Genomic DNA, 27,374 nt, shown 5'->3' with positions numbered 1-27,374 from the left:
ATAAATCATTGAGATAAACATAAACATTAAAATCAATTAAAAATAATTTCCATTCTATTGTATAAATAAGAGAGATGCTCGTTCTTATTTCAATTAGCAACTGATTGCTAGCTAGGTTTTAAAGAGTGAAAAATGTTCAACGACGATAATTACGTGTTTGGTGACCAAAATGTGCAAGTGCCAGCACATTTGAATTTTGGCAAGTTTCTTTTGGATCGACTTCGTCTTCATAAAGATGAAATAGCGTTGGTAAGTTCACTTATCGAAACGATATTGTTAAAAGGTGAACTGGAAGAAAGAAAGTCCGCCTCGGCGTCATTAAAAATAAATATGAAAACAAAATGATTTAAATTGTTATTCTATCTAGAAGTTCTAACAATTCCGTATCCAATTTCTAGGAGCTAGGCGATACACGTGAGAAACTAACATACAAGGAATTCACACAATATGCCGTCAATATGTCCGTGGCTTTGACAAAGCTGGGTGTGGGGCGGGGCGACATTGTTGCAGTGGGATCCGAAAAACGCAATGAATTCGTCCCGACGGTTCTTGCAATCGTGTTCACCGGGGCCACGTACACCCCCTATGATTTAAAGAGCGGGAGAGGTGAGACGATATATCTTACTTCCACAACATTCTTTAAACGCCAAATGTATTTTATATTTGGAATTACAAGTTTAAAGTAATGAAGTACGTTTTGTGCCTTGGGTGAATGGATTGAGCTACTTCTCCATTGGCAATTACGGCAAACACTTTATTTACATATTCGATTTATCATTTGCTGCCTCAAATAATTAAATCTCCATGAATAAGGAGATAAATAAAGCAATGTTTTCATTAATTTTTCAGCGGCTTTAAAACACAAGATAAGCTTAACGCGGCCCAAATATTTCGTTTGCTCAAATCACTTTTGGAACACCTACAGTGACATACTAAAGAGCTTTGATTGCATTGAGAAGTTCGTAACACTGGACGATGGCACGGAATCAGTAATTTCCATCAGAACTTTGGTCACGGATGATGCTGACGTAAATAAGTTTGAGCCGGTGCAAGTTCAGGGACAGTCTGACATCGCCTTCATTTTGTATTCCTCCGGCACCACGGGCATGCCAAAAGGCGTACAACTGACACATTTAAATTGCATCCTCAATAGTCTGCCTGATGAGTGAGTATCAACTATGTTAATTAACATCGCCCCTAGAACAGTTTGAAGCGTTTACGTTTACGATAAAAGTTTTGTAGTTCATCTATCAGTGTTGATTGAAAAAGGGGCGTAGTATTTTTTTTTTGTGCTGTCTCTCAAACATGAATTATGTATAACGCCTATGTGTGTAAAATGTTTTCGATAGAATCCAATTCTAGAGTAAAACAACAAGTACATTGTAGATTAAAAGTTTTTTAGAGACAACATTTTTTGCGCTTAAAGTTACACAGTATTTAATTTCCTTTATACCTAAGTAAGTAACTCATTATATGCACAGAATTTTTAATCTCACTTACTCTACTGCACATTGCTCAGGTATCACAAATAACTTCGCTGCCATTTTTCATCTAACACAACACATAATTGGGTGCCATATTAATATAACGAGCGAAAATTTCAGTTTCAGCGACGAGTCTCTAAAAACAGCGTTTCTCTTCGGAGAATGGTATCATAATTACGACACTTTTATGACTTACAAATTTTTACTTCTTGGAAGAAAAATTGTGTACATTAATGAAGCAGAACCTGTTACTTTCCTGAAAACTGTGCAAGACTGTGACGTAAGTACAACAAGTTGGTTATTTGCACAGATTTTTATGAATTTCTGTGAGCGTTTTATTTATTCTGATTTGTACGCTTCGTTGATGATGGAAATTGTAATAAGTGAAATTGTAATGGTCAATAAAATCAGTAAAGACGATAAAAAAATTAAAGTTCCATTTTTTATAATTATTGTATTTTTAGGCAATTCAAACCTGTCTTTGCAGTATTATTTCCATTTCTTATTTTTAAAATGCCGACAAATTCAAGTGTTTTTGCTAGCCTAGTTCATCTAGGAATCAGAAGGCTGAGGCAGCCACTCATTTGTAACTTTAATAGATTTGTAAACAACTCCGATTATCATGGATATAGTGTTCCTGTATATTTCATACGCTATATGTCACCTGATTTCAAAATGTTGTTTTACACAACATCACGGATTACTCCCACACACAAATGCACGCTTCATACTATGGTCCCAAGAGAGTTAGCAGAAACTACGGAGCTGTATACGGTACAATATTTATACACCTCGTTCGCTTCTTCCACATTCATGAATCTTTTCATAAAATGTGCGCCGGCTGTGAATACGCACCTTTTGAAGGCCACCGTTATAAATGATGACCTGAAATGACAAACCGCTTTCAAAACAAGAACCCAGTTGTCACCAGCATTCTGATTGTGTAGCTGCCTTTTTTAGAGTGTTCGCATTTGTTATTTTCTAAAAGAGAAATATAGAAAAGTATAAAGGCTACGATTTTGGAAGCTAAAACAACATCTTTATCTCCTGAAGTTTGTACCCGAACCAAGCTTCCTTGCTTTTATTCTACTTACATTAACCTATTTTTATACGTTGAACCATCCGAGATTAAAATCTTTGTTCTCTTTATATAATTTTGCAGGTTAACATAGCCTTTATAGTACCATCTTTTGTTTGCTACCTATCAAAGGCGAAGGAAGCAGAAAAATGTAATCTCGATTCACTCAAAATTATATACTCTCGTTCATCGCCTCTTCATAACAAGACGATACAAGAGGTCAAATCAAGGCGAGTATCGATTGGTTTATCGTTTCATTTAGCTTATCGATTTTCTCTTTGAGGTTTTACGAATTATGAATTCATTATGTTATGTACTTCCTTTTTTACTAGCATATCAGTTTGTGCTTCCGTGGTTCATAACAACCGCTTATTTGACTTAATTACACGTGGAGACTATTACGGCATACAATCAAACACTTTCAAGTAGTTAACAATAAGTGAAGCAATTAATTGTTTTTGAAACAATTGTAGATTTCCCAAGCTAAAAAATATTCTACAAGGTTATGGAATGACCGAGGCTGGGGAGTTGACCTCAGAGAGCTGGGGTACAAAAGGTCCTAAGTCTGGAAGCGTCGGAATGGCTTCCCCTGGCATTACTTTAAAGGTACGTTCTATTTCTTTTCTGAAAACAATACAAATACGATGCTTAATACCCACGTAAAAATTCACGTTCCCGTATATTGTACATTTTCACAACGTATGACATAAAAAGTTAATACTCGTAAATATAGACTACACGCGATTTACTCTACAAAGTTTTCCTAGTATCTAGGATATCAAGTAACAAATCGAACACTTTACACCCAGGTCGTGGACCCAGAAACCCGTAAAACTGTGGGTCCCAAACAACGCGGCGAAATATGTTTGAGGGGCCCAGTCTTCATGAAGGGTTACATTGGGGTCCCACCTTCAGAATACTTGGATGAAGATGGCTTCTTCAAAACCGGAGACTTGGGTTACTATGATGAAGACAAGTACTTTTATATCGTCGAGAGAATCAAGGAGATTATTGTGTATGACGGTTATAAGGTAAGGTATTTTTTGCTTTTTCCTCTTGCAATGCTCAACTTTACTACGTTAATAATCTGTGAATTATTTTCTGCACAAATAAAGATCAATCTTTTCCTCGTAAAAAGATGATGACGATACGAAAAAGGAATGAGGCAATCCATTTTCCAGATACCGCAGTAAAAATAATAATTCATTTTAAAAATTTTAACACAAACCAACCAAGAATCAAAATGAAAATATTTTATAAATATATTTTCAGTCGTTATACTTACCTTTAAAGAAGTTCTTAACTCACAAAAAGGAGACAGTTACGTAAGAAATTCCGAGAGAACTAAGACATCACAAACTGGACGGTACAAAAAATATATAAACGTGTCTTATTCCCGCAATAAGCTGCGAGGTTTTTGTAGATAATATTAGCTCGCACTAACACTGTCCACGAAATACAATCCACACCTTTTCATCTTGAGAAATCCTTTCTAGGAGGTTTTACGACTTGTGAATGAGCAACCGTATTATCTACGCGTTACTAGATCCGCTTCTTATTACGAATGTATGATTTATCTACTTTGCTATTTTAGTTTTAGTTTAGTTTCATTGTTTTTTATGTGGAATTCCGACACAAGCGACTTAACTGTCGTGTGCGGCCTACAATTTAGTGTATCGACTTTTTACTTTTTGACTAAGTTTAACCTTAAAAATGATTTGTCAAGAATGTCTTGAAGCAACGTGGTCTAACGTGTCATAATCTGGATTCTAGAATGAGTCATCTATACATATAATAAATCTGCAGAAAAGTAATTTTTGTACATTGAAGAAATTGACAAAAAAAATAGCCAGCATTTTAAAGGATAACTAACAGAACCCATTTCCATCATTTTTGTCATTTTTGTCTGTTTGTCTGTTTGTCTGTTTGTCTGTTTGTCTGTTTATCTGTTTGTTTGTTCGGGATTCACGTAAAATCTACGAATTAAATGCAGACAATGCTTATATACAAAAATTCTACGTAACTTGGGGTATTACTTAGTTTTTGTTTCATCGAAATCGATTCACTCTATCAAAAGATATGATTAATTTTGTGAATTCAAGATGTAAAATATTACGACACGCAGTCTATTTGTCAAAACTGTACATTTGAATGTTGTACTTATATTAGTTGATCGGCCTATTATTAATCTTTACACAGAAAATCACACCTTTATAAGTAACTTCGGAAGAAAAAAAAATTAAAATTTTGTTTAGCCAAGGTTAAAGTAGCTCCATCTGTGGTAAATAAAATACATCAAATTTGTCAAAGGGGCGAGGTGGTAAATGACAATATTACCATACATTCTTTATAGAGGATTATTATTCCAACAGATGGAGTTGTGTATTTTCCGTAATTCACCATATTTTAACACGTAGTGTAATTTTTCGATAGACATTTCAATAGTGTTTGTCAGTTTGCCGTGCCACATCAAAATCCAATTATAATTATTACCTTGATGAAAAGAAAATTAATAGTTCTCAGCCAAATTTAAAACGGTGCCATCTAAATTATTTTTTGAACATTATGTCAAAAATGATGACTTTAGTGGAACTATTAATTATCATTTAAAGTTACAGATGGAGTTCATATCAGGATTTTTTCATAAACATAGTTTAGCTTATCTTCCACTAATGTGGTAGCCTTAAAACAAATAACTTTGAGTGAGTAGTATTAAGTAGACCTTAATTATTTTTTCTGATGCAAAATATGTAAACTTAATCCTAGAAGAAATGAGGATCTATCTCTCGCAAGCGCTGCTAAGCGTGAGGTAGAAGCCCAGATACAAAGAGCAGATAAGAAATGGGAGCTTTCTCTATTTAATACCATACACACGTAAAATGCTTTATGCGTCTGAAAACGTACAAATTACGCGCCGCATACCAGAGACATGCTTACTTTCAACTTCTGATCGCAAATACACTGTTCACGATTACGAACAGTCTCAGTAAGAGCCGAGCCAAGTCTAAAAAAACACCTTTTATATAAAACTACGTTTGATGTCATTTAATCACAAAGACAGAATTGTTCTCTGTTGCAAATCCTATCCACCTATATCCTATCCTAATCCAGAATGCATTGCAGGTGTGCATTGCACAAAAACCAATGGTATCCTATTCGAGAAGTCAAAAGAGTTGACCTGCCAACGTCAGCTTCTGCGCTAAGCAAGTGTTCTTCATAGTACCATCAGAATTACATTCATCGTTGAATGAGGTGAATAAATTTTCAGAAACCACAATAACAGTAGGAGCCAAAGCGTATTATCGCTTCATAGAGCTCTGATTGGCCCCAGGTGACCAAGTCAGGTCTGATTTATTCGTTCATCAGATCTTTGAAAGTGTTTAGGTGGATACTTACTGTCGTCCTGTTTACGTGTGACACAAAATATGGTATATAAACGTCCTCCGCAAGAGCGAAATTTTCCCGGTGTGCGGTAGTGACGCACAGTATACAACACTTATGTTTCTTTTGATTTGCTGGCTCCACCAAGAAATGACAAATTGCGAGCGTACATTCTGAAAATCTTGGCAAAACTGCAGGTTTCAAGTACGAACACATGAAGTGGACTCTCACAGATACGTACATTTTGCCTATTCGTGAACTAATGCAAACATTTCGGTGGAGTCCCGGCTTAGGCCACCACATTAGGCGTGCGCGATCCTCGGGCGTGTGAGTAGCGCGGGCGCCGCGCGTGCGTCGCGAGCGCGTTGCGTGAGCGTCGCGTTTTGTTGCTCTGCGGCATTTGCAGCGCGCTCGCGGCGCGCTCGCGCCGCTCTCCTTGACGTTTAACTGCTAAGGCGTTTAGCGGGCGGCGGGGATAGCGGGCGAAGGGGTCAGAACGCAACTCGAGCGCCGCGTGCTCGCCGCGAGCGCGTCGCTTGCACTCTTCACACATGCCGCAGGGCAGCAAAACGAGACGTTCACGCAGCGCGCTCGCGACTCCCGCGCTACTCACACGCCCGAGGATCGCGCACGCCTGATGTGGTGGCCTAAGCCGGGACTCCACCGAAATGTTTGCATTAGTTCACGCACCTGCTGATGATGATGACTCATTTTATCATCCATCCAGCTATTCCCCAACTATGTTGGTGTTGGCTTCCAGTCACCGAATCTGTTTGAGTACCAATATTTTGCTTGGAGCGACTACCTATCTACCTATCTTCAATCCAGTCAACTACACAAGATGATATCCATGGTAAGACTGACAGACTTTCTGGCTTCTGATTAGTCGCAGCAGCTGCAGAAAATGTACAAATGACAGCTTTGTCAGACTCAAAGCATATAGACATAGATTATAGCTGTTTCCTGTGAAAATTACTTACGCACCATACGTAATAATTTTCCAAATTGGCTGACTAGATCCAGAGATATTCACAACGTCACAAACTTTACTTCTTTTGTTTAGATAAATGGTCACATCCACAACACAACCTTGATCAGTGAATCTATGCGACTGCTAAGTGCTAATCCTAATTATACTGTCACGTGAAAGAATGCACCTACGGGATAAGTAGTATTTTGACTATTATATTGCCCACGCAGACGAAGTTGCGGGCAACAGCTAGTTATTAATATTTATTTTTAACTACTTCTTTACTTATATAACTTATGTTTCCAGATAGCACCATTGGAACTGGAAACTATTCTCCAATTGCACCCAGCAGTGAAAGAAGCCGGCGTGGTGGGCAAACCGGTGCCTGTCTATGGAGAAGAACCATCAGCCTTCATAGTTAAACAAAATGGCGTCGATGTTACTGAACAGGAGTTGATAGATTATGTGTCCACAGAGGTATGACTTATATTTTTAGGTATACCTAGATTGTAATAGAGTTGAACCGGGAAAATAGCTTGGTATTTAAACCAATATTATATTTTCCGCCCACGGTTTACTCATTTAATTTACATTTGAACGAGTTGTTTTCAACTCCCAAAATAGGTACTCAAAAACCTAACTTACAAAGTTCTCGATACCAAATATTACTAAAGTTTAAAAACTACATTTTCAACAAACATTCCAACAATTTTGTATCACAGCGAAAGTTTAAGAAATTCTACGAAGATAAGGATAGGAGATAGTAATATAATCACGAATATTATCAACTGTTATGAAAACTTAAGCCTTTGTTGACAATAATAAGAAAATGTAACACGAAATTTACCCAAGAGTCTGATAATCTGGTAATCCGTTGAACGACGCCGAGAGCAAAAACCTCCGTGATACAAAATTGTCCCAAACCTTCGACAGTTTTGCATAACGAAACCAATTTTACTTCGTCACTTAGATCTTATTTGATGTTCAAATTCATTTTAAAGATTTAATTTGGAGTATCTACGCAAGTATTAAAAACACTATGAGTATTTAAGTGTATTCTTATTAAGGTGGAAATACGTAACTATGTCATGCTAATTAGCTCAATACAGTTGTTTAATTTTTCAGGTGCCACCATTTATGCAATTAAGGGGCGGCGTAAGGTTCATTGAAGAAATGCCGAGGAATCCCAGGGGGAAGATTATACGCCAACGGTTGAGGGAAATGCTCAAATAAATTGTTTACCGCATTATACATACACGTACCTATCTTTCGTCTATATATTATGTTCTAAATAAAGAAAATTTACTTAAATTATACGTTTCACTGTAAAAATAAAAGCTATCTCAAGCATTCCAATATCATGCAACGTACATAACAAATAAATATTGTGTTGGTACGTCGACCTATTTGCATTTCCAAGATCTCATACAATTCTGATTCTAGTCAAATATTACGTAGAATATGTAAAAGCAAAGACTATTTGCTAAACTAAACATAAGAGAAGCAAGATTTGCCTTATGAATGTATTTTCTTGCTCCGAAAGGATTGTTCGAAAGACAAAACTTGCAGCAATATCTCCATCTTACATTGTTCAGAAGTTATCAACAGTGTACCATCATTAATTAAGTCTAACTACCCTGAGTGCTGACAAAGCGCAAGCAAGCGCCGCTACTAAAGGAACTAAGGAAGTACGCCTCTCGTATTGTTTTTGACCTTTTTCTTTTATTCGAAAAGATGTTTGCGTCGGCCTCGTGAGTCATTATTATATCATCAAGCTACTGTTGAAGAGGGAAACAAAAAACACCGCGCAAACGGAGCCCGCCTGAAAGCTTTGTACTACGTAATATAATTCTACTTCGTATTCCTGTCTTATCTTCAGAGACGTCTTTATTAATTCAGTATGATTTGGATTATCATAATTCCTTACCTTTTGTCTAAAATTACTTTGTAATAGGACAAACACTTGGCATAAACAGCTTTTGTTAATTTGAATTTTGGAATTAAACTTTACATTTATTGGATGATATTGAGAATAACTTATAGTCGTTATTTAATTGTAGAATAGCCTTATTTGAATCAAATAATTAGCTGCAAAATTTATTAGACTTTATTATTGCGGTCTACAAAATGTATCTAGGTTTAAGTCAGTATGCTAATAAAGAACTTTCCTGTGGCGTCATTTGCATTGACATTTTTTAAAATGAAACTCTTTTACCATTTAAATTGACTGGTTTTACCTCGGAGCAATTTAGCCCGCCCTAGCCTCTTCTCGGGAATGGTCCCTGCGGCCTGTAATAGGTTTCTTAAAAGAAAATCGAGTTAAACAGGCGTGATTGACTTAATTGTGGAAAAGCTTTATTTTCCAAGATTAAAGAATTGTTTCAGAGAGGGAAACTAACCAGATTACATTTGCCAAATCCCCGGCCGCAGATGATTTTGAAGTGCTAAACTAATTTTGCTTGTATTCAATTTTATAGCCCCTACACTATAAATCTTAATAAAGTTTTCTTAAGTGACTACAAATTGCGTTGAAGGAACAGAGTAAATAGGTTTCAAAAACGAGAATATTACGGAATCAATTTCTCTGTAGGATAAAATGCAATATGTTCTAAAAATACTGTGATATTTTTCCGCGCCGCCAAATTTATGCTTGCTGAGCGTAAAATAGACGAGGAACTCTTCATTAATGTTTGCCACTTCGAAAATTGAATCGTTTAATCGCAGCGGGCGGAGTGAGAGAGAACGCATTGGCTGGGTGAGCGTAATTGCGTCAGAGTACCTTTGATACTGAGTGGAAATAGAGCAATTAAGTCCCTCGAGTTGGAGAGTTTACCTTGATTTTTTATTGCGCGCCCTTTTGTGTACACGTGGTTTAGGAGTTAGTAAACATGTGGGTGAACGAACCCAACAATGCTTAACGAGCGAACATCAATACAAACAACTACAATAAAGATTACGAGACAAAAGAAAATAGCATTAAAATTAAAATTTGCTATTATTAAACACTCTTTATGCATGACAAAGTTGAACGATAAACAAGACAAAGCCCAGCTTGATAATGCATCCTCCAGGGTACGCAATTTATTGAAAAGTGGCGTACGAGTATACAAAGCATGAGCTCACTACCAGCTGATACAATAATGTGTGTATAATGCACTGCGATACAATAGAATTACTTTCAACTCATATTTAAGACTACAGAAGATAGAGCACACACTTTATCTACGAAGTTGTTCAACCAAGTTGTTGTAACAAACTGGAAAATGTATGAAAAATTCATGTAGGTACAGAAGTTTAAATGAAAATCTGGGAAGTGAATATTTTTGTTTAGTGGTCCGTTGTGGCTTTATTTCCTAAACGCCTTATATAAAACTGCTGACAGCAATTATACAAGATTTTTGAAACCATCTTCTTAGCACAACGGAAATATGATGACAATTTACGCCGCAAATTGTGCTGAATACTTCAATACAAGCTTTTAATTTTTTTAGTTCAATTATACGCTACACACAATAATGCATGTTTTATCAATAAATAGGTTTATTAATATTTGCTTTTATACCATAAGTGCCTAACATTTTATTTGCCAATGCGAAAATCGTCTTTGTATCTTTGATGAATAACAAATATTGACTAAGACCTAATAATAAGCTAGTTACTTATTATGTACTTAGTGAAAACCTATTTGCGTAAGTTTGGACTTCTATTTTGAACACAAACGATTTTATTTACATTGCCTTTATTGGTTTGAAGGGTGAATGCACAATGTTTCATATTTTCATTTTGCTTACCATATAATGTTCGTAAAAGCTACCCATTGTTTGAGTATTTCATTGATTTGCATTATAATACGAATCTTTCATAAAATTATTGAATTAATATGCGTCGAGTGTTTTTTTACGAAAGTACATAATAATAATATTATTTTACGTTACGTACATTTTATATTTAGGTTCGTTTTAATTCGTTTTTATTTTCTTTGAAAACAGCTCTTTTATTTTCTCATGGATCAAACCCACCTATATGTGGGGTTGTGCTGATGAAAATGTATTCTACAATGGCCTTACTTATTTAGTAATCCTCCGTAAGTTTTTTAGGTATATATTAAACAGTGACTAAAATAGAACCGAATAAAGATTTTGTATGGCTACTTTAAGAGAGCTTTTCAATATAACGTATGTAGGTATCCTATTTGCGTGAATAACCTGTTCCTACATAAAATTTAAATCTATAACAATTAGAAAGGCCTTTAAACCAACAGTTACCCAAAAATCATGTTTCAATTACTGTAATTGGATCCTTGTAACGCAGAACTTAACAATAACAGCTTTAAACCTGTTAACTGAAGTCATCACAGCTTAACATTACATAGTACTCAGAGGCAGCCATTCGTGTAACATTTAATTAACTAAGTAGCCTCTAAACGTTGCCGGACGGTCATCATAGCCCGATCTAACCATTGAATAAGTAAACGTAATAAAATAAATCCTCTAAGCCGGTATAAGGCTCAGGATTTAACATGGCTTACTAACGCTTTGAAAGCTGTGAAGTACCCGCCCCATATGCCTGCCATCACCCTCCAAAGTAAAACGACATAGCGACATCCCAACTTGTAAAATAATAATTTATTTCTCTTATTTTTCTTGTTTTATTGCAACAATTTATAACGTTATTATTTTGCTGTCAGTATTTTTTCTAGGCGTGCATACTATGTCTACATATTTGTTCTTTTATTATATGTGCTATTTGTCTACAAAAGTCTGCAGATTCGTAGAAAAAGAATGAAATAAAATATAGAATTTCATGTTATTTAAGGAGCGAAACATAAAATTGCTTTGTATTTTTAACTTTACAGAACAAACATTGTATGTTTATAAAAATTAAACGATAAGTCTTAATAATTACCAAAACATTGTTTACAACGAGTACTTAAATCGTAATTATAGTATATCTTAATGACTTTAATAATGGTTGCTTATCAGTTAAGTATTAAGTTTGTTAACCTCCAGTAATGTTGTAAATAGGTATACGATATGTGTTAACGTCTTGTCTTGCGTATTCTTTATCTTTATTTTAGAGAATAAACAATGATAGAATACTTTCAATGATTATGTATTCTAATGTAATCAATTTACTGAAGCTTTTGATCAAAAGGAGTACCTTTTGTATCAAAAGGCTGTTCCAAATTATCGTATCGGATTACGTAAAATAACTCATCTCGTTATAATGTTCTTTAGACACGAAAAACATCATGTAATACCTGTTGCTATTTGTTTTTGTTCAGCAAACTTTACAAATTAAAAAGAATATAAGTATCAAGTCATACCTGAATAAAAAGTTTAAGTTGAAAGGAATTCAAAAATATTTTCTTTTTTAAAAGTCGTCTTCAACTGTAACTGGAGTTCCTTCATAACTTTCCATTTGTTTTTGAACTTTTTTGTTGAACATTTTGCTACAGAATCTTCAAGCAAAAGGGTAAGTAATAGCGTTTTAAACTGCTATGGAAAAGTCGTATATCATAAAATAAATAAGGCTGTAAGGCTCATGTCTTTAGAATCACACGTATACGGCATATAAGCCAAAAGTGTATTCATGTTACTGTCAAGTATAACCTACTAACTAATGTAAGTTTCGCTGTGCCTTAAGATTACGGCGGTGGCTTAACGGATATTAATATTAATGAGTGGGGAAAGCGGGATACGTTATACGTAGTTGTTATGCATTCGTCTCCGGTTGCAGCGGGGGCCGCGGGACGCCGCGATATAAACTAATGAGCCGTGAACCACGAGCCCATACATGTACATTATTACTATCTCGCCATAAAACTCCCCACCACAATGCAACAGTACTCTGTATCGGCTAAAACCGCAGTTAAATTCATAAAATATTGCACATTTCATCCTAAAATGCTTTTGTCATAGTATCCAAAAATGTAAAAGGAAAACGTGGTGATAGTAAAGTTTACGGACGATTTATGTCCAGTTGCTGGCGCGCTGTGCTGCTGCTTTCTTTGTTAAATCTTTTTGTGCCTCGAGAAGGATATTTTCACTAACAATTTAAAGTTTTTGTTTATGTTTGACTGAATTTTTAAGTGATTTCGTCGAAACTAAATGGAACAGTTTTTCTTCCGTTCCTTTTCGCTCATGTGTCGACACTATATAGTGGAACAATTTTGACAAATGAGCTGTCTATCGATTGACCTGCGTACTACCGGATCTATTTTCTGCGAATGGGTTTGAGATTTTGCGGGATTATATTTTGCGACAAAGCGCTTTTTGGTTTGTAGAAACCAGCATTTAAACTATTTGCTTCTACATCTGTTATTTTAAGAATAGTTTCTAAAACATAATAAGAAGTTTACAGATCATTGGCCAGCAATGATCGATTAACACTTAAGAAAGTTTAAGTGTGGATAAAGTTTGTCCGCCTAGTTTTTGAAGCGTTAAGTAAAACTCGTAAGGCTCGGAAAGACTCTCGGCTCGGATAAGTCATCCATCAAATAGTTCCCGTCTTGTTAAAATAACAAGGTCTTATTAAACCTCACTGGGAGTTCAACAACGGCCGGGAAAAAATATAAAAACTTTTCCTTCGCGGTATTCAGCTGATAAATATCGTTATATTCAGCACAGTTTGTCCTCGTATAAGGGCTATGAAAAATTTTGGTCAATGATGGATTGGGTGTCCGGAGACGTTAAAGTGTGGATTAAGACGAGGTGGATGTTAGCAAGTTAGTTTGCACTATACACTCTAGTACGTAGGGTCTAAAATGAGCCGATAAGTTCCAACACTCTGAAGGGCAAATGCAATTTAATATGATGTCAAAGTTCACGTTTTGACTTGATATCATCGTCGAAATCGGTAAATGTTAGTTCGATTATCCGATCACAATAGCTTAGGGTAGATTCACCGTTTTTAGACCATTTTATTTATTTCACAATGAAGTTTGTTTGTCCCCGGGCCTCTGAAGATTTGTGTGAGACTACACATATTGAGGCTCTCGAGTATTTGTCAAGATAATAAAACATCAATTCTGTCCGTTGGTTCATAAAATATTAACAGATCTATTTCGAAGACAGATTTATTGGTCCCCTACGGACATTATTATACGTTTGGGCGTATAATTAATTGCAACTAAGTATAATTTATTGGTATATACTTGAGGACATAGTAAATAAACCTATGTATGTATTTAACACAAATGTTATCGTAATTAGGTAAATATGTCACGGTTAAAGCCCGAAGTATGGCTACCCTAGCTATAACCGACTAAAGCTACTTACGTATTACCGGCCGTATGCAGCTATAGTTAATCGTATCCTCTTATCTTCGGTTAGAATAAGGTGTTTCATCATAAGGGCTACAACTAGTAGTTGCAACCGTGCACCCGTGCATAAAGTTACCAGATACAAGATAAGTTTACATAAATATGCATCAGCAATTATTATAGAATTTGAAAAGCAATTTAATTACGCGCAACATCCAAACACATTTCCTCTCGGGTATTTTTTAACAATAAAAAAAAATATTTGCTGACAAAAGCACTTCACCATTTGAATGTCCTACGCGCGGTATAAAGTGGCTTGAAAACAGCAAACAGTTACGTCGGAATGGCACAATAGGCGCGACCAGACACATCGACTTTTCTGCAGTCACCAGTATAATTGACATTGGACAAAGTGTCTCAGTTTACTCTGCTCTCCTGCTTTGTTTGTTCTTTTTACATTCGCTTTGTTTACGCACATGCTTGTGCTCATATTCTGAAACGGCATTTACGTATATGGAAAGGGAAAAGGGAACCAAGTTCCATCATTTGGGTGTGTTGTTCATTTATCAATGTGATATGTTGATCCAAGTCCAAACTAGCCAAGTACCTATGCAAAAGATTGCATTGCAAAATTAAATAAACGAAATTATTTTTTGAGCAGTTACAGAGGTTGTGATTTCACCAAAAAGTTGCTCCTATAAAAAATATTTACCTCTGTCATGGGACTCACAGCAAATCAGTGACCCTTTAAAAATTGTTTACACACAACAGCAGATATCGGAACATAATTGGTTAAAGATGAACTTGATGTTTGACACGATGTCCATTGTGTATTGGACAAGGGTCAGTAATTAATACGAGAACATTGACTATCAAAGCCGAAGCTACCCGATTAACCGGAAATCTATTCCGTACATAATTATAAGTCCATTTAGATAGTCAAAGAGCTACGTCTAATTGTATCAGCCTTTTACGAAGCGGAGTGAGCGTTGAAGCAAAAAATTGCCTTCACACGCGATGTTGCTAATCATTAGGTAGGTACTTGAAACTACATAGTATGCTGGTAGTTAACATTATCATGGATAGATCTGAATTGGATTATAGGTAGGTAGATCTAAAGTAGGTACTTGGGTACGGTTAATTTAGACCCGAATGCCCTTTTATTTATGGTACCTACCTGATAAATAATAGGTCACCTTGCTTTAATTATGTCTGTGACTGTCAATTGCCTGACCAAAATTTTCTGCATAACATTTAGTATAACAGATACATAGCATAGAGCAGCGGTTCCCGAATTCTTTTGGCTTCGGAACCCTTTTCGTTTCACCATTTTTCGGCGGAACCTTAGCTTAAGTAAGAAGTAAACTAAAGACGTAAATACACTTAGGTACGGCTCGTAGCGTGAGGTAGCGCACCAAATGGTTATATGGTTAGAGACATATTTAGTATATTCAGGCGTAGCATGGCTATCTGCCACACGGGCCAGAAAACAATTTAGCCGCCCTTGACTTTGCGTATTATGTGAATAGTTTTCAGTTTAAAGACTGACAAAGTAAACGCAAAAAGAAATAGATTGGGTTTGTACAGGTGCGAGGCGAGCGAGCGCGATTTTTTTTAACTAAAAGAAGAAGTTTCAAGCACCAGCTAGCATTGAAAGACATTCAGTGGTAGCCGAGATCGCGAGCGAAGCGAGCGTGAATTTTTTTTAGTTTAAGTACCTACACAAAATAAACAAAACCACTGTAAATTAATAAGGTCTCAAAAAGTACAATATCCACACAAAAAATCAAATGCAAATGAATAAGAAGCAGCTAGCGAAGAAAGCGCTATTGCTTTTTCTGAACCAGAGGAATAAAAAATAAACATCAAAGGAAACCTCGACGGAAGAGCGCGAAATTTTTTCGGTATTAGATACCTGAGCAATTTAACGAACACAAAAGCATCACACGTAACATGGAATCGCGAGCGAAGCGAGCGCGAAATTTTCGGATTCGCGGAGGTGCAAAAATGGAAATAATTTCACTTTTTGATTCATGGTAAAAATAGCCACTGGAAATACTCGTATGCCGTGTCATTTCACGTCGTGTCAAATGTATGAAAACGTATAATCCTGGCAATAAAATAAGCCAAAAAATGCGGTGATTTTTGGCCGAGTCGCTACCTATTTTTGCCGATTGCCGAAGACCTAGAGTTATTAAGTTAATCAACAATTTGTAAAAAACGGAATTAAATTATCTGCTGCCGTGGCCTTCCCCCGCCACTTGTCGCGAACTCGTACTTACACTCCCGAGTGGTACCCACCTACATGGTGCCTAAATGGAATTTTGGAATGCAATATTTAAAACAATTTAGTTGAAAATGAATAATAATTTAATATTGTTAAAAGTGAAATGATTTACCATATGGAAATCTTGAATTTTCCACGGAACCCCTGAGGGCCTGTCACGGAACCTCAGGGTTCCGCGGAACCTCATTTGGGAACAGCTGGCATAGAGCACTAACCAATTAGTAACGTTTAAAAATACCCCAGAGCAATGAGTGGTGCATAAATGTTGTCAAAATGTAATAAAAATCCGTCACGCGCCGAATATTTTGGTCGATGCACGTCGTTCCGCGGTTTGGCTACAATTGTAGCTAACTAGCCGATGTGCGGTTTACCTATTTATAGATACCGAGCGGTGTGAAAATGTCACGTGCGGTTCTTACTTAGGTGCACATTATTTATTAAAGCATGCATACGAATATTAATTTTTAACTATAAAAATATAAAATTACAAGTAATGTTTTCAGAATGAGAACAATTTCTTTTTTTTCTTAGATACATTTAAGGACTCCTATTTTCCTCTTAACAGATAAATTTACTTACCTATTATCCGTATAAATAAACCAGTAGCAATGTTTTATACATTTAAAACTATGTGAACGGCCATTTTTAGTGCTGCTGCCAAACCCAAGAGTCACATTATGATCCCGCTTACATTTACCGTTTATTTCCCCAAAGACTTCTAAAATTTAATTAATAGCACCGGGAATATTGTCAAAATCACGCTTATCTGACTAATTACTGTTCAAGGAGCTAAGTATAATTACCATAAATAATTAACAGGTAAACAGTAAGGCTAAGCCAACACCGCGTCTCCGCATTAGTTGCATTACATATGTACCTAATACACTATCCTTAAACTCAAGGGGATTATCACCAAAATTAACACAGACGAAAATACACTGTTTCATTGAAACATTTAGTCCTAGTTTGGACTGACGACCAAAATAATCCTTCACTGACAAAAGTAATAATAACCCAGCCAGCACTCATTTGTTATTCCAGCGACAATTTTAAACATAATTTGTGATTCTTTTTTAACTTTTACTATTCATATACCTTGCAAAAACCACATTATATAAAGGAGCCTAATTTGAAATACATGTTGCGGAACAATAAAACATAGTAGAATCGTTAATCCAGCATATTTTCTATCTAACAGAACTCACGACAACAAGTAAATTATCCTCAAGAAACCCAATAACCTAAAAATTGGAATTCGCGTAACTATCGCAGACGGCGCTACGCTTGGGACCTCTTCAATTTAATGTGCGGACCTTCTAAGACCATCAGAATTTATTATGTATTATAAGGATACAAATTCTTAGGGAAATGGTTAGTTTCCGTAAAATAGTGCAAGGATAGGTCAGTTAGGGACAGCCGCCTCGGGAGGAGGGATATTGTGCAACTAGCATGTAGTTTCATCTCGCTGCTAATTAATTGGATTACGTAGCCTCTCTCATTATACGAGATGGGGCTATTTAGTGAATGGATTTTGTACGCGTGACAGCGTAAATTCAGTTTAAACTCGGGTTAATAAATGTAATTAAAGTTGAAAACGAAACATGTGTGCCTTTCCGATACATAAAATTATTGATGAACATACACATGACAATGACCTGTAATGATAGTACACCGAGCTCCAAACTAAATTACTCGTACTGGTACTTACAAGTTAACTAGTTAATACTTTTTGTAATCAAACTACATTTATCATCGTTCACTTTGTTATTCCGTCATAAACACCTTGGGAAATATTAGTGAGACGTGGTGAAGACCTTCCAAATGAGAGCAATATTGAGTCCATTATTTCATTCAGTGTAATGGTGTGGCAGTGAAATAGGGCAAAGGACGAATAAACGGGACCCTGGAAATGAAGACGCCGTTTGTTCATAACCAGCTCGTTAATTCCATTATTACAAGTCAGAGGAGCGAGCAGACCGGTAACAGATGTGCTACGCGACTCGTGAATCTGCACCGTCTCCTACTTTTCACGGATTTCAACGTCATTAATTTTTTTGTGAGCGAGCTCAATTAAAAATAATTGTTAGAACAGATAGAAAATAAAAAGTAATATCTTCAGATTCAGTGCCGCTAAGAAATCTCAGATTTTCGTAAAGTGTGCGAGACTCCCGTCTTTGTACCTGTCCTTTGTGTAGAAACTGCGACGGGCGGTCCGTAAGACCCTCACCAGTGTCCGCTTACTTAAAGGTAGATCAAGTCTCTAAAACGTGAATACCTGAGGAGAAACACGCGGAGAAAACGTCTTGCTTCAACAATACTAAGCCTTAAGTTTATTTATTTTTAGACATTTTAGAAAAGTGGGAAAATTATATAAAAGCAAATCTTGCAGCGTAAAAAGTAGTTGCAATGTCGTGTTAGCTTGTAATAAAACTTTTATACGCCTATACTAAACGATTCGTAAGTTATAGCCCGATAATAAACAGATGACGCGTGTTTAACCCCTTTTTAACTATCGTCACGGAACTTGTTTATTGTAAAATATGACCACAACGTGTTTGGGCATTTTGGTTGAAATTAATTGACTACTGTGTATTTATGATACGCGTACCTACATAAATTCCGGTAATTCACAAACACTTACTATTTAACAAATAGTTATTTATATAATAAAATATATTTCTACAAAATAATACGGTCTTGGCAGGTTGTGGTTAGTGCAGAGCTCTGTTCTTGAACCTCTCTCCCGATGTGTATCCCTACTATTTCTGACATTGCGATAAAATTCAGCCATGGTTGTGTGCACAATGTTCTTGATAAGATTTGACCGCCAGAAACGACTGCAGACCTCAACCCTCCTTTGTAGTAGCAGACATTTCAGTGATTCTTGAACTTCATATTAAAGTTTTGATGACATAATCTTTTAGAGTGAAAATAAATGTTATGGAAAACAATATAATGAAATTAGCAAAGAATAGTATGGAAACAAAATCATATTTTTAAAGGTCAAAACTCAATCAAATCTTATTTTCGTTACAGTATCACTTACCAAAACAATATTGTACCTAATAAATTAACTTCGTTCAACTTTTGGAGCTTTGATTACAGTGTCGTGTCCAACGCCCACGTTTTTGTGTTACAAACTATTTAATAGAATTACTTCGCGCCAGACAAGATGAATGATGACAAACGTCCGATAAACATCAACACTAATTGTTTGACAGAGGCGATATTCGACCCCACCGGTAATTGCGGGGGTTGATTAATTTTATATCGTTAACTTTTTTTTTTTTTTTTTTTAAATTTTATTCAAATATTTACATAATATTTACATTAATTTTAAAAATTAAAAATAAACTTATATATACAACTTAAAACTAATACATAGCATCAAAAAATTGCTCCTCATCGCTGTCACCGGGTAATGTACCCAGAAGGCTGGCAGCATTGCCACGTTGGATGGCAATGCTCAACCTCTGTGCGAAATAAAAGCCAGCCCTTGGGTCACGAGAAGTGTCAACAAGGCGCTTAGAAATTTCCTTTGCAAGCGCGTGAGCACTCGGACCCCACGGCCCGAGAGTTTCAACCCCAAACGGCTCAAACATGTAATTCCCGATAAGGCTACTATATTTGCGCCGTTTGAGGTCTTCTGCTTGTGAAGCGGCGGAGCCGACACAACACGCAGTTCTAGGAAGATGGGATGGCGCAAGAGTGTCGACGCAGGTCGCGTCCCACACTAAAGTCCTACCCATCTTCCACGGAAATAGCGACATGCCGTCTGGTCTCTTGCCATCGTCGCGTGCCAAACCATTTGGTTCAAGTACGGCTGGCACGCCGACGGCAACAAGAGCCCGACGGATCACGTCGTTGATATTCGCATGTCGTGGTATGCGGCCCGCACTCCGGCTGCACGACAGGCCGTGGTGACCGAGGCTGTTGACAGCTTCCCCGCAGTGGCAGCGGTGAGGAGTGCAGCATGAAGCACCCAGACGCAGGCAGACAGCGAGTCTGAAAGTGGTGTCGTCAAACATGGTGCCTATGTTTGCCGACGGAAATGCGTGAAGCCAAAGACCTGACTCCCATTCACCCACAGCCAGTAGGCGTGCTCGCTCCGCAGAAGTAATTGACGTATCAATGAGATTTTTCCGCATTACTCTGCAGAGCGGCTCATCCCACTGTCTCTGGGAGGATGGGTTGGCGGGTAGATCGGTATTCGGGCATGTGACTTTCCAGGCATTAATAGCCTCCGCCAGGCATGGCACCTCAAAATTGATCAGTGTAATAGGTAGGATTTTCCTGATCAATTTGTCAGTGCCATGGACGGAGGAAATAAATGCCGGTAAACTAATACTGGAAATTTTGCGGACGCCAAGCCCTCCCATACGGATGGGAAGTGTAGCTTGATACCAAGCTTTGTCGTCCAAGGCCACATTTAAAATTGATGAAAGTGTGTGTCGAATTATTTTATCAATTTGATCCAAAAGGTTGATGTGCTTCCATAAATGAGAAGCACGCAAGATGTAGGTTAATTTGGGGCCAAAGCAGCAGTATCGTAGGATGGTGATGGCTGAATGTATATTAATTTTGAATAACCTTTCCGAAATATCATTGAAATTTTGAATTTTGTTCTCAATAAAATCCGAAAATGACTCTTCTAGTACTGGTGACCCCAGGAGGCAAAGAGAACTTTTGTCTATTATTTTTATGCCATCGGCTACTGCGTTAAAATTTTGGAGTGTCGTCTGTCTGTCGGTTGTGTCAGATATAAATAGTTCGCATTTGGAAATGTTTAGGTCAAGGCCAATGTTATGGAGTTTGTCTCTTAGGAAAATGAAATCATTAAGTACGGTATCTCTGTTGCCTCCCAGGGTCCCATCGTCGAGATACCAGACGTTAAATTCAGAATTTAGTTGCCGAATTATTGGGTTAATTGCCAAACTAAAGATCACAGGCCCGAGGGGATCACCTTGTTGACAGCCAACAGCGGATTCTAATAGGTTGTCCCGATAAAGTAATTTGGTTGGATGTCTGTAGCACTGCCAGAGGAAACTAAAAATTTGGGGTATTTCTTTTTTGGCTTCTGCCAGCAAGGTGTCACCGAGTTGAATGCGTTCTTAATGTCAACCTTCAAGATGACATCTCCGTTCCCATAATTTAGGTAGGTCGACAGGGCGTGTACGGCAGCCTCGCAGCCCCCTTTCGAGCCATAACCTAGCTGCAGGGGCTGAAATTTTTCCGAAACGTCCTCACTATAAAATTTACAGCAGATTTTGGCTGCCATACGACGATAAGTGGTCCCCACGGCAATTGGACGAATACCGCCATCCTTCTTGCGCAAAGCACAGAGGTTTGCTCCATACAAAACGTCTATGACGGTTTCGTCCACCTTGCCGGAGAGCATAAGGTTGGTCAGGGCCGTAAGCTCCTTCAAGAGCGACTCACCTGCTTCCCCGGCGCTTGGGCAGGTGAGATCCTTCAGGTGTTGCGGACTCAAGCCGTCGAGGCCGCCTGCGGAGCCGCTCCTGAAGGAGCCTATGGCTGTGACCAGGTGTCGACCTGAAATTGTGAGGGTATGTGCGTCTGAATCAGGAGGGTCGGGAAAAGAGAGGCCATCTGCTGGGGCTGGGTGTTTACTCTCCAGAGCGGAGAGCGTGTCTGGAGAACACGGAGCCACCACATCACTGCTAAAGAGAATTCTAGCAGCCCCCCGAATGTCACCCTCGCCTAGCTTTGATTCCACTAGGCGGGGTATATTAGAAATTCTTTGGGTCGGTAATTTGGTATCGAAATCTTCTTGGCCTAAACTTACGCAGTTGTCTTTAATTTGTTTTGTCAAGGACTTTTTGTTTGCCAAATTTTTCTGAACGTGTAAAACTCTATATGGGAAGGTGAGCAATTGCTCCCAAGCACGTTGCGAGTTCTCCCGTGCAGCCAGGCGAACACAACCTGCCAAGTGTTGAGCAACCAGGGGCCTGGCTCCACGGGGAACCCGCTTTAATACCGGAGTTGAGTTTTTTAATTTAGATAATTTTTGCCAGAAAGGGTCGGTGGTTGGTGTCGGGTTTGTAGCGGTCGCATTAGCCGAGCCTGCACATTGGGATTTGTGGATCTTCCCAATGTGCACGCTCAAGCCTCGCTTACCTCTGAAGAAACGAGCTTGGGGGCACAGGGGGCATCTCTCTAGGGCATCCAGTGATCCAGAAGATTGACATGCACTATAATCCATATCATTCCCGCTGCGCATCTGCGTGCTGCGGCTCGTTTTATTTACACTTATAGGCTAAAAACACTAAAAACACTAATATTACAAGAAAAATAAATCCAAAATCACACAAAAAAAGTCAAATTGACGGCGTCGCTTTGGCGCTGTCAGGGGCCGCGCCGCCGCACCGCGTATAACAGCGGCATCTCGGCACAGGCCTCGCCGGCCAGTATACAGCAGCTTGGAGCTGCCCAGCTCGCCGTGGAGTTTATAAAATATTTTACATCGGAAATCCAGATGTAATTTTGTTAGATTGTAAAACTATGTTACGATGTCTTCGTATTTTTTCACCAAATATTACTCATAGGTTTTCTTTCCTTTTTATATTTGTACACCAGTAATGGTAAAACATGTTGGTTCAAACCTAAATATTTTTAATTATATTATAATTATAATTTTAATTTGTTTAAAGAGACATTTGTTCTTCAATGTTAGTATTATCGTTAACTCAGTGTTAATTACTAAAACGAAACGGTTGAGACAATCGAAAATATTATTTTACTAGTTACCAAGTCGATGAAGTAAGTACTCAGAGGGCCAGCGGTTGTTCGAAATGAATCATGCAGACCGTATGAAGTTACTACCAAAATGTCTAAGACTAACTTTTTACTTTTTTAGTTATTGCTGGTGATGATCATAATATATGTAGTAACGTATGCTTTAATCAACGTACTTACACATTCATGTCTTGTGTACTATTATTTAATAAATCCATGGTGTACTTTGTCACACTTCCACACTCTACCTTATATTGTTCTTCCAGAAACATAACGGTGACTAATGTTTTGCAACGATATCAAGCTCTAGGTTACCTACACAATTTCAGTTTCAGATATTACTGATTTGGTTAACTGACGCACCTTTTCTCATTGAATTTTATGAACCATTAAAATGTCGAGTTCTTTTTCGTCGTAATTTACTCAAGCTTAACAATTGTATTACTCACTCATAAATATAATATTGCCATATACAGCGGCATTACGAGTAGTGAGCAGACCTCATGTCGTTATTGCTTGAAGCTCTCGTTATCCCAAAAGGGAACGAACCGTGAGAGATATAATTCAATTTGCTCAAAATAGAAGAAACTCGTGGCTACGTAATGTAATTATTTAGTTTGTTACAACAGACTCATTAGAAATTACTTGACACCAGAAACTGTCTGGGAGTTTAATTTTTGATTGATTGGTTTAGCTGATCCAAAGTGAAACGGTAATGTTTACTATTTTTCATATATTTTGTACGACAATTTGACAAGTATCGCACGAACGTAGTTAACCTTCTGATTAGAATAATTGAATTCACAGCTAATTTAAAGTTGAGAGCACTTTATAAAAAAAACTGTTTGGTATTGCAGATTGAGATTTTCTTTCCATTAATTCAAAATCTTTCAAAAAGCCAAACTACTAACTTAATAAATAATAATAGCCAATATAATATTAATTCTACACCACAAAATGTCTTGAACTAACGTCTAGAAGTGCCGCCCACGGTGGTTATAGGAAGGAATAATAACATAGGTAGTAGGTAGTACTTACTTGTCGTCAACGGTAGCAGATATTGATTTCTCCAAGCCTGACCATTGTTCATTTATTTAAATGACTAGACATGAACGTAAGTACATCTATCTATACCATCCATATATGATATCTATGTGTTTAACCAGTGTGTTCAGATCAATTATATAATCAGAAATTTTCATAAGTTTTCACTTTTTAGACGTGACACTTGTCTACTTAATGTTTTCTACTCTATTTGTGATAGGGTTATACACTTTACGTGGCCCCACCGTTTCTTTCTTGTTTTAGCCGTGATAATATTTGATAGCCAAAATTTCATATTTATAAATAATACACCACCCACGCAAGTTTTCCTGAACAATATCATATTAATTTGTCTATCAATTAATTTAGGGCCTTGACTTATTGTGGCTCATTTAAATAAAAATGCTGAGATCAAAGTCAAGAATAGGACCTATTTGGAGGGTAAACAAATTGTCGACGTTCCTGGTTTCTCAACTAGACATAAATCCTCAGAGATGAGGGTCCTCGGCTACAACAATATCTGCATGAGCCAATTAATTTCGATCTAAGGACCAACCCTTAATCTGATGGTCACTCGCGCCAAACTTTCTAATTGAATTTCAGTTTACGAATACTCGCCGAATTCCCATGTTAATTAAAACTCAAACGATGCCAAAAAGTAACTTTTATGAACTTATATGACAACATGTTGTTCCTTTGTTTTTTGATATAGGTAGTCTAAATGAAATTATTAAAAAAAACTCGTGTATCGCGTTTTCCAGAAACTCATTTCTTAGTATTAATGAAATTGCTTATTAGCGTTTATAAAGCTTCCGCTGGCTTTATTGTAATTTTCATAGAAATTTGCTAAAAGAATACACATATTTTTGAACATGGCAGTTTCTGTAGATGCCTACCGAAAACAAATTGGTATTTCAGTTTATTAAACGAATGGATGGAATTATTATATTGTAAAAACCAAAAAACATAGGTAGTAGGTAAATAAATCCCAACATCTCAAGTACGTAAAGTTAGTAGGTATATTTCTAGGCTTAACAGATGGGTTTTATGCTATATTCTTTTACCGGGAATCACAAAGAACTGCCATGGTAAGGGCGATTTCTTAGTAGCCGAATGAAAGGACGAGCGCGCACCTACATGCCAAAGTATGTACCTACTACCAGAACAGAAAAAAACAGCTTAGACCATTTGATTGAGTTTATCTTGGGTTTGCAATCAGTACAAACTCAATATCCGGACAAATTAGACGCCATACACTTTTTGGCTGGTCACGTCCATCGTTTATGCGAAATCGATTCGAACGTTTTATGTGACGTTTCCGACGAATTTAATAGCTTAAGAGATGACTGGGCGAAGAGCAATAAACGAGAATAAGTATTCTTACACATTGGCCGATAAAACTTTATTTCCTAACTACTCTTAGATAGCGGGTCAGAGTTAACTTGAAGTCATTAAGTTGCCCGTTACATTATACGTATAATGACGTCAATTTTCATAGCTTAACTATATTTTAGCCCTTACTTTAACACTTCATACCACAATTACACAAAAACAACACAAAACAAACTTTATATCCTTAAACATGGGTTGCGCGCTAACGATGTGAATACATCCTAATGGAATACGTACAATAGTTTTAAATTAGCGTTGCCGTCACTTTAATGGCATTGTTCGCCGAATAAGCCATATAGGACCGCGATATTTCAATCCAATAAGGTGGATAGTTTCATAAATAATTCAATAAGTTGTAACAGGTAAGTGGCACTCGCACGTTACGGTCGCCTAGAGAGCCGGGGAGGAATCTACACTAACACTGCACGGTGAAATCACACGAGCAATTTTATTTCGCGAAATTAATTTTTAATTCGTCCATTACTGAGAAATCACTGTCATAGACGGTACTTAGATAACGTTGCGTTATTACTCTGTAACGTTCTTTTATTTCTACTGAAGACGCCAGAGCATATTGCTCTGAAAGATCGTGTCTCTTTGTCATCGCAGGTCGCAGTTGCGCTCTATATAAAAGGTCAGCTGAGAGTGAACACCACCATCATACCCTTATCTGTAAAGATTAGGTCTTACAACGTATTTTAAATAAATCCTCCGAATTACATTTAGGTACCTACTACCATTGTCAGATTCACTGAAACCCTTTTCGGTTTAAATGGTGATAGAGCTTATCAAGACCTTATAAAAGGTGCCCTTTGAGTGCAAATGACACTCACACATGAAAGTTAAGGTAGGAGAAAGGCTTGAGGAGTGTCGAGCCCATGCAAAGATTTTGTCAATCTGATGGATTATAAAGCTTGTGGCACATTGTAGCAGCACGGCAACAGCACGGCAGCAGCACGGCGTCGCCTCGAATTAAGACTACGGCTAGCTGTCAGCGCGCTAACCACGCGCTGTCCGCTCGCCGTCGGCGCGCCGTTGGTGCTCCGTTGGCGCGCCGGCCGCGCGCCGGCCGCGCGCCGGCCGCGAGGTGTAAGCTTGCTGTCACCGCAAACTCAATATTATTTTAAGACGATTATGATTGATGTTATGATTGAACACGACGCAATGACGTTGTTTCGCTGCCGGCTTCGGAGTCGGCGCGCAATTAGCACGCCGTCGGCGCGCTGTACGCATGAGGACCGCTCGCTTGCAGCACGCGGGCGGCGAGTCGAGTTGTGTGGAAGCGGCAAGCACGCTGACTGCTCGCCGTTGGCTTTTTTATATTGACATTACGAAATATCTTATAATATACACGATTTAATGCTCTAAATTGAATGACACCTTAAATGCTGGTGTGGAGCCATGCTGTTGCGGTGCCGCTATAATGTGCCATAACCTTTAACGCGGGACGAGACAGCCCGCACGTCACACGTAACATTATGGTACGGAGGGGGAACCTCCCTAGCGAGTTCGGGAATAGATAAGTTGATAATTTATGCATTAGATATTACACCTACAGCTTCACGCAATAATTTTCAATGAACGTTTAAAATTATCGCTTTCTTGCAAGTTAGGGAAACAAAGTAAAGCTGTGAGCAACTTGAATGAATTTATGGGAAATGAGTTTTAAGCGACAATCAAATGTATCAATTTTGTTAAATATCAATAATTTGTTGGGA

General features: G+C 37.6%; 2 protein-coding genes across 2 annotated transcripts; one reads left to right on the top strand and one right to left on the bottom strand.

Moving 5' to 3' along the window:
- On the top strand, positions 1 to 8,224 carry LOC124634518 (4-coumarate--CoA ligase 1-like). The gene is made up of 9 exons (XM_047170118.1): positions 1 to 249; positions 399 to 606; positions 850 to 1,165; positions 1,605 to 1,764; positions 2,647 to 2,792; positions 3,036 to 3,168; positions 3,372 to 3,593; positions 7,220 to 7,390; positions 8,039 to 8,224. Exons 1-9 carry the CDS (start codon positions 133 to 135, stop codon positions 8,144 to 8,146), a joined length of 1,581 nt encoding a protein of 526 aa, XP_047026074.1. The 5' UTR covers positions 1 to 132; the 3' UTR covers positions 8,147 to 8,224.
- A 10,500-nt stretch (positions 8,225 to 18,724) lies between these two features.
- Positions 18,725 to 22,919, bottom strand: LOC124634693. Its single transcript, XM_047170352.1, has 3 exons — positions 22,603 to 22,919; positions 21,560 to 22,017; positions 18,725 to 18,739 (listed from the first exon to the last, which is right to left on the bottom strand). The coding sequence occupies exons 1-3, from the start codon at positions 22,703 to 22,705 to the stop codon at positions 18,725 to 18,727; spliced, it is 576 nt and encodes a 191-aa protein (XP_047026308.1). The 5' UTR covers positions 22,706 to 22,919.
- Between the last annotated feature and the right edge of the window lie 4,455 nt (positions 22,920 to 27,374).

This window comes from Helicoverpa zea, chromosome 11 (assembly GCF_022581195.2).
Source record: "Helicoverpa zea isolate HzStark_Cry1AcR chromosome 11, ilHelZeax1.1, whole genome shotgun sequence".
Lineage (NCBI taxonomy): Eukaryota > Metazoa > Arthropoda > Insecta > Lepidoptera > Noctuidae > Helicoverpa > Helicoverpa zea.
The sequence above is the reverse complement of the archived record's forward strand: the minus strand, read 5'-3'. Positions and strand labels throughout refer to the sequence as shown.

Bases quoted from the DNA above. Each gene is read 5' to 3' on its own strand.
- LOC124634518 (XM_047170118.1), top strand. From the start codon at position 133: ATGTTCAACGACGATAATTACGTGTTTGGTGACCAAAATGTGCAAGTG. The intron at 1,166-1,604 runs GTGAGTATCAAC...CGAAAATTTCAG, and splicing joins CTCAATAGTCTGCCTGATGA to TTTCAGCGACGAGTCTCTAA. The intron at 1,765-2,646 runs GTAAGTACAACA...ATAATTTTGCAG, and splicing joins AAACTGTGCAAGACTGTGAC to GTTAACATAGCCTTTATAGT.
- LOC124634693 (XM_047170352.1), bottom strand. From the start codon at position 22,705: ATGCGCAGCGGGAATGATATGGATTATAGTGCATGTCAATCTTCTGGA. The intron at 22,018-22,602 runs GTAAGCGAGGCT...TCACAATTTCAG, and splicing joins CCAAGCTCGTTTCTTCAGAG to GTCGACACCTGGTCACAGCC.